The following is an 8,672-nucleotide window of genomic DNA, read 5'->3' on the forward strand; positions in this document are numbered from 1 at the left end:
AGCTCTGGAATGGACAAGTAAAAGCCTGTTAAGATGATGGGGTGATTAAATTCAGGCTGTTCATGCAAGAAACCACTCAAACATCAGACAGCTGGAAGATTCATGCATGGACGAGTGTATGGAGGTTACACCTGGCAAGAGGTAGAAGATAATCAGAGTTGCTGAGATTAACGTAGTCCACAGATACTGCCAGGAAGTCTGGTGGCCAGGACATAGCTGAGAATTTGTACCCTGGAAACCACCTCTTTAACCTTTATCTCTAACTGGAATATCAAAGCTATAAGGCATAGAACGTTTTCCCAACATGCTTCATCCAGATGCCACCAAGCTTCTCTCACCATCCTGAGAACTAATTCTGGTCCCTAATCCAATACACAAGAACCATCCCTAGAACTGTAAGCCACACATATATATAAAGACTAGCGGTCCTTACACTGAAGATTCAGGTAGATGGACGAGTTCTGATCTCCATGCTGGTTTTGAGCTCTACAGTAGTATAAACCATGGTGGGTCTCATCAGTATTCTTGATGATCAGATGGTTCCCGGTTCCGATCTGCTCTCCGTTCGTTCTGTACCAGATGAAGTTCAGCACTGCTGGGTTGGCATCACTGCTGCAACTCAGAATCACCGAAGTGCCCAGAAGAACCGACGGTGAAGGAGATGCCACCACGGTCGTGTTCTTAGGAGCATCTAGGTGAGTAAATAAAGATGTCAGGACACTATAAAACCATTATGACTCCATGGATGATCTAAATCAGTGAACACGTCTTACACAGAACACGGAGAGTAACAGAACTCTGGGCTGATTTGGTGCCGCCGTTCTCCAGCTGGTAGGTGACGATGCAGATAAAACTGAGTCCATGATGCACCCGAGAAGCTCTAAAGTTCAGTGTAGAGGAGCTGAAGGTGACGTTGTGGTTCTGCTCCAGAGTTGTCTCCTTGGGCAGGAAGCTCCATATAAAAATGGGGCGGTTAGAAGGACATGGAGATCGAGCAGAACACACCAGACTTACTGAAGCTCCCTCGAGTACCTCGTTTTGTCTTTGTGCCTCCACTTGATTCTCCTTGTACAGGGTTACTGAAGGACTGATTGGAGAAGCTGAGATGAACACAGATGGAGAATCAGATCAGTTTTATATCTGATAGAGTGAATCATCTCTGTACATACTGTAGGTGGCGCTATACTACTCACCTGTAACGTTTATAAAAACAGGCGTAACATAAATATATTTCAGATTTCCCGACACTATCCTGAAGAAGTACAAGGTTCTGTCAGCCTCACTGAGGTTGTAGAAGATGGTGGTGCAGTTCTTCTTGCTCAGCTCTCCGGTCATTTTCCCCTGCATTAAATTCTCTTCAGTAGATTTAGAAGAAAACACTTTGGATTTTGCACCGCTGCCATTTTTATACCAGATTCCTTTCGGATCTCGCTGTAGTTCTGCTTCATGCTGGGGTTCAATGTCAAAACTACAGGGAACGAGAACACAAATCCCGCTCAGAGCTTCTATACTCTGTGGTAGATCGATGGAGAAATCTCCACACAAAACAGCTACGACACACAAAACACAGTAAAAATAAAAACAGTGTAAATAAACACCGATCAGATCTAACACAACTGAAGGAAATAGAATCACTGACGAACCTTGTAACAGACAAAAAGCAAATACAGGTTTCTCTGTTATGTTCATATCTCTGTCCTTCAGGTCATCTAAACAAAAGTCAAACAGACACACAAACACGCTTTTAAATTAAAATGATTAACTTTAGTAAAGCAGGTAACATAACCCAGTTTCTACTAGTTAAAGTTTATAAATCTTATTAGAAATGTAACTGTAGCGCCCAGGTGGTACAGCGGGATTCCACTAGCACACCAGCACCGAGATTCTGAACTCCTCGGTTCGGAACCGGTCGGCTAGGCGCCATCTAGCGGGCATAATCAGCAGTGCCTACAGCAGACACGGTTCTTCTAGGGCGGGATGACCGGACTATGTGGGTGGGGTCTTCAGACGCTGTGTAAGGACCCTGATTGGCAGAAAAAGGGTCGGCGGAGGCGTGAGCAGCAGTATACCCACCTCGACTGCAATCAGGGATCCACCAGCAGTGGATGACAAATTGACTACAATTAACTGGGAGAAAAATGCGTTAAAAAAATAGGGAAAAAAAAGAAAGAAATTTAAACTGTATTTACAGTAAAAATGCAACTGTTACGCTACAAAAGGAGCAATTTTATTATTTTATTCTTAAAATAAATAATTAAATAATTACAAGTTAAATACTACAATAATGTAAATAAAATAATGCCGTAAAATACAGTAGATAATATATCATCAACAAATCAAACCATTGTTACAACAGATTTTACATTTAACTATAGTGAACATGTAAACTACACCAGTAGAAATTATACAATAATTATGGTTTTAATTTTATTACTATGTTTCATGCAAATTCAGCTTTAGTTTAACAGAACTATTCTTACACTTTACAATCATTTTAACTTTAAATCATCATTCACAAAATATTTGTATTTACATTTATAGTAAAAATGTAACCTGTAATTCAGTTTAATAATAATAATACATTTTATTTATATAGCGCTTTTCAGGACACTCAAAGACGCTTTACATAAAAACTAGTCATAAAAACAATCAAAACAATAGGAGGCATAATACAAAATTAACAAACACATCAATCATCAACAAAATAATGACAAGGAAAACAGAGAAGAAGAAAAAACAAGACAGTTCATTAAAACAAAGAGATACAGAACAAACAGCAATAAAACATACTCTAAACATATAAAAAGTAGACAAAACTGGACAGATTCATGTACAATCAGGAACTGAGGTCACTGTGATGAGTGGGGAGGTCACTAAAAAACTATAAAAGTTTAGAATCCAAGCATAAAATCTATTAAAAAGAATAGCAAATTTCATAGTTACAAATTAAATGCCACTCTGAACAGGTGAGTTTTAAGATGCGACTTGAAAGTGGACAAGTGGTGCTTAGTCCTAGTAGGTATAGACAGTAAGTTAAGGGATTGTGGGGAGGGATTGTGATGATGGAGCAGGTCAACAAGGTAGGAGGGGGACTGATTACGGAGGGCTTTGTGAGTAAAATAATTTTGAACTGAATACGCTGCACAATGGGAAGCCAATGAAGTTTTTATAGCACAGGTGTAATATGTTCACGGGAGCGAGTATGAGTAAGGAGACGTGCAGCTGAATTCTGGATATACTGAAGGTTTTTTAGGATTTTGTTAGATGTACCAGTTTAACTATAACAGTAATAATCTGAACTATAAGAATGACAGATTTTACAGTAGCGATTACAATTTGTACAAAGATTTTTACTATAAAAATATAAATAAATGTTTTTTTTCTGCTCTGGACAGCAGCCTATCAGTTAAAATACTGTAATTGGAAGGTTTTTGGTTCCAGGTTGCCACTGTTTGGCCCTTGAGCAAGGCCCTTAACTCTGTACTGACCTGTAAGTCACTTTGTTTGATAATTGTAATGTAAATGTAATTACTGAACTCAGTAATTAAGAAAGGTGTCCGTATACTTTTGGCTGTGCAGTTTAGGTTCAGTTTATTGAAATATTCTATCCCTCCACCGCTGAATCAGAGGAATGTCAGTGGTGCTATCATCCGGCCGAGTATCTACACAGTGAAGCAATGTATTAGCACCCTGTCCAGGGTATTCCTGTCCTACACCTACTGTTTCACCTTGTCACCGGGCCCACCATGACCCTGACCAGGATAAAGTGGTTGATGATTAAATGAATGAACAGATTTTAGCAGTACATTCTGTAATTAGCTTTCACACCAAGCACCAGCCGTCACCGATTCCTTCTGTAAATATATAATCACCTCATTGTTCCTCCAACTGCCGGGTTCCTCAAGTCACCATTGTTGTTGTAGCGAGCTGTACACGCAGGGGCGCCATAAGGTGCAGAAAGAAGAAAGAATTTCATTGTACTGTACATCTGTATATGTATATGACAAATAAAGTATATCTTCTATCTATATCTATCTTCATAACAGCTCTACCTAACCTCTTCAATACAGCTGTACCCCCCCACCCTAACCCCCTCATTACTGATGTGTACCCCTCTACATTCAGAGTGCCTCAGTACAGCTGTACCCCCCATCCTCGGCTCTTCAATACAGCTCTACCCCCACCCTAACCCCCTCTTTACTGATGTACACAACACCTCCCCACCCTAACCTCTCCAATACAGCTGCACCCCCCCACCCTAACCCCCTCTTTACTGATGTACATGACACCTCCCCACCCTAACCCCCTCATTACTGATGTGTACCCCCCTACATTCAGAGTTCCTCAGTACAGCTGTACCCCCCAATTCAGTGTTTCTCATTATAGTTACACCCCTACCCTAAAATCTCCAGTTACAACTGTAACCTTGCCATGAATAGAATAGACTAGAGCGCCTTTATTTATCATATATACATATACAGGTGTACAGTACAACGGGCGGCACGGTGGCTCGGTGGGTAGCACTGTCGCCTCACAGCAAGAAGGTCCTGGGTTCGATCCCCAGGTGAGGTGGTCCGGGTCCTTTCTGTGTGGAGTTTGCATGTTCTCCCCATGTCTGTGTGGGTTTCCTCTGGGTGCTCCGGTTTCCTCCCACAGTCCAAAAACATGCCACCAGGCTAATTGGAGACACTGGATTGTCCTGTAGGTACCGAACCGCTAGGATGCATAAACCAGTGCACTGTAGTGCTGGTCCCAAGCCCGGATAAATAGGGAGGGTCGTGTCAGGAGGCGTAAAAATTGTGCCAAATCAATAATGCGGATCACAAACAGGAGCAGCCAAGGATAGATAGATAGATAGATAGATAGATAGATAGATAGATAGATAGATAGATAGATAGATAGATAGATAGATAGATAGATAGATAGATAGATAGATAGATAGATAGATAGATAGATAGATAGATAGATAGATAGACAGACAGACAGACAGACAGACACAGACAGACAGACAGACAGATCCCCTCAGCTACTCAACAGTCCGGGATCCTCTGCTGTTTTATATTGTGCTTCATAATGCACCAAACATTTTTAATATGAGACAGATCCGGACTGCAGGCACACCGGTCTAGCACCTGCACTATGTTGCAACAAATGCACAAGATGCGGTTAAAATGGAAGCTCGGTGTTGCTCCAACTTTATCTCATTAACCAAGATCAAATCCGAACATAAAGCCTCAAGAACTGGACCGGTTTCTAAAGACGTTACTGTCTCATCTTCAGTCATGAACATTCTTGAATAAACAACAACGGTTTTTCATCAAAGTACTATAGTTCTTAATTTGTTGTGTCTAAAAATAAACACCTGCTCCCAGCTGGGTCACTCATGTGGCTATAACAGTCTCCACTCTTCTAGGAACTCTTCTGTAACCTCCACTCTTCTTGGAAGGCTTTCTACTAGAGTTTGGAGTGTATCTGAATTCATGAGGTCAGGCTGATGTTGAAGGCCTGGCTCACAATCAGTGCTCCAATTTATCCCCAATGTGTTCATTGAAGGCCACTGGAGTTCCTCCATATCAAACTCTATACTCCGTGTCTTAATAGAACTTGCTTTGTTCACATGGTGGAACAGGTGAGGGCCTTCCCTAAACTCTTACCATAGGGTTGAATAGTTATTTTACTTATTTCTATTTGAGTTTATACATGTGTCAGCGGTGGGTGGAACTGAAACACCTAAACCAGTTAGTAGGAGTGTCCTCATACTTTTTACCATCTATTAAAGCATACGAGGGTTCACACAACTAAACGTATCGTAAACACTTGAAGAAACCACTCCAGTAACAGGAGAGGAACAATTCAGTCCTCTGATTTCTGTGTGTAAATATTAAAGAGAAAATTTATATTTGAAAGTTTTTAGTAAATAAAGGAGTGAAATCACTCACACAGGCAAACTTCATTTAAATGTATAATATTATAGCATTTATATTTCTATAAATTGTATTGTTAAAATACATGTTTAATTTTAATAATGAATCTAATATTTTATTATCAGATCATTTTATTTTACTTTAAAATGGTTTGACCCTGCAGTAATGATAAATATTTTATCCTGAATAATCACTGAAATATTTCAGCTTAGTTCACTTAATAATATTAATCATTTAATTAAGAATGTATCATTTAAATATTTCAAAATTACAAACTAATTAATTTTATAAAATAATATATTAAAAAGCACAATTTATTTAGTAATATCATCAAAAAATATATTCAGTGTATAATAAATATATGATTATTAGTTTTATTATTAGTAGTAGTATAAATATGGACTTTTATAAATTGATTTTTTTTTCTTACCCGAGTGTGTTTGAGTCGCCAGTGTTCAGGCTAAAGTGACGATCAGCTCAATGACACACGCACACACACACACACACACACACACACACACTCACACACACGCACACACACACACACGCACACACACACACACACACACACTCACACACACTCACACACACACACACATGCTGGCCCAACCCATCACATCAATCTTTTATTTCCATTCTTTGTTTTGACATTAATGTCTTTACTACAACATCAGTAGTAACAATAGTTAAGTGAATGAGTAAGTAAGTGAGTGTGTGGGTGAGTGAGTGAGTAAATAGTTAAGTGAATGAGTAAGTAAGTGAGTAAACGTTTGAGTGAATGAGTTTGTTTGTTTGTTTATTAGGATTGTAACGTGATGTTTTACACGTTGGTTTTATTAATGACAGGAACGGTAGTTACTCATTACACATCAGTTTAAGTTTTATATCAAAAACAGTCATGAACTATTTTGTATCTCCAGTTCACCTCACTTGCACTCTGTCTTTGTACTGAGGGAGGAAACCGGAGCTCCCGGAGGAAACCCACACAGACATGGGGAGAACATGCACAACTCCACACAGAAAGGACCCGGACCGTTCCATCTGGTGATCAAACCCAGTGTACAGTTCTAATAAATAAAATCACCTTCTTCCCTCAGGGGTCCCTTGAAGGTGAAGAAAACTACCTGGAAAAGAACCCACAATGATTATTTGATGATGATTACTGACTTTATATACATTTCTATACAGCATATTATTTACAATAAAATAATTTAAACTAGAAATACTTATTATACTATACTAATACTAATACTAATACTAATAATAATAATAATAATACAGTGGTACCTTGTAACTCAATGTCCCCTAAACTCAAAATCCTTGAAACTTAATGCCCTTTGTCGAGAAATTACCCTTAAACGTGTTCAGTTTGTTTTTTACAAATGTATTTATTTCATTTCAAATGAGCAAAGAACAGACGGTTCAGTGCTCAGCTTGAGTGATGCGGTAATATGTCATTAAAGTGTGTGAATCTGAGCTGAATCTGCATTAGTGTGGAATAAGCGTCAGATCCAGTGTTACCCCCAGCTAACAAAACTACGTTCTGAGAACGTTCCCCAAACGTTCCATTTTGGTTGTGGGAACGTTGCATTGGAATGTTCCCCCAACGTTATTTTGTCCAGTTTTCTAGATGTTCTCAGAACGTTTTTTTTAAAGTTATGAAAACATTCATAGAACGTTACCTAAACCTCATTTGCAACCATAATTTAATGTTCTGGGAATGTTGTCTTGGAATGTTCTAAGAACATTTAAAATAAGGTCCTTTGAACGTTTCCTTAACGTTCCATTTTGGTTGTATGAATGTTTTATTAGAAAGTTCCTTCAACATTATTTTGTCAGTTTTTTGTCAGTTTTCTTAATATTCTCAAGACATTTAATACAAGTTAAAGAACATATCCAAAAACATTTTTAAATGTTTTAAATGTTAACATAATATGTAATGAAGGGTAAAATAATATTTTAAAAGCTATTGAAGTTATGAATAAAAATCTGTTTTGCACTGATGAAGGATTAGAGGACGACCAACACAAACTGTGTAGCAACAGATCAGCTATTAGTTTCTTCCTCAATTTTTGCTCTTCTCTGTACTTGCATTCTCATGGACTTGAGAAACATCATCATTCACAGCCCAAGTTCTGTTCAATTTAAATGTTCACATCTAGCAGAGTACAGTCCATATAACCAGATGTTGTTCTTGCTCACCCATATTATTAAGAATGCATCACCACTCTCACTTGTGCCATATTGCTTAAACATTCTAATGTGCGGCTCTATAAACTCACCTGTTATGGTTCTGATTGTGAGTCAGCAGCTGGTTTGACTGGTCAGATTAAATCTTTACTTGGGAAGAGCACTTTTCTTACAGTCTCTTGGTACAACTCTCTTGGCTGCAATATGGTATTAAACTCTATGAATGTTTTTCTTTAATAGTAACAGCAACTGAAAAAAGATCTTTAAAAAGAAAAGAAATACTTTTATGGTCACAACATTGATTGAGCCTAAGCAGGAGTTAAAGGGACAGAGTATCATTATTTTTAAAGATAATCTGTTGTTTGGGTGTTTTTTTGCAAGAGATATATAAACTTTTGTGATCTCAGCATTAATTTTTATGCTGCACAAAATATTTATTGCTGAAAAACATGACTTACCTTCACCTGCACTAATGCACGGCCTCAGACAGATGTTCTCTCTCTTTAACGTCTTTATTTTATGCTGCAGTACATCTATTTTGCAAAGTAGCTCAGGAGA

General features: G+C 38.4%; 1 protein-coding gene across 1 annotated transcript in view; it reads right to left on the reverse strand.

The window, feature by feature from the left end:
- LOC134316822 (sialic acid-binding Ig-like lectin 7) overlaps positions 1–6,379 on the reverse strand; it is a 16,672-nt gene extending 10,293 nt beyond the window's left edge. The window contains exons 1-5 of the mRNA XM_062997316.1: positions 6,355–6,379; positions 1,644–1,709; positions 1,194–1,550; positions 774–1,100; positions 434–691 (exon numbers count right to left, since the gene is read on the reverse strand). Of these exons, the coding sequence (XP_062853386.1) occupies positions 434–691; positions 774–1,100; positions 1,194–1,550; positions 1,644–1,689 (988 nt within the window). The 5' untranslated portion in view covers positions 1,690–1,709; positions 6,355–6,379. The remainder of the gene's footprint in view (positions 1–433; positions 692–773; positions 1,101–1,193; positions 1,551–1,643; positions 1,710–6,354) is intronic.
- Positions 6,380–8,672: the final 2,293 nt, after the last annotated feature.

This window comes from Trichomycterus rosablanca, chromosome 1 (assembly GCF_030014385.1).
Source record: "Trichomycterus rosablanca isolate fTriRos1 chromosome 1, fTriRos1.hap1, whole genome shotgun sequence".
Taxonomy (NCBI): domain Eukaryota; kingdom Metazoa; phylum Chordata; class Actinopteri; order Siluriformes; family Trichomycteridae; genus Trichomycterus; species Trichomycterus rosablanca.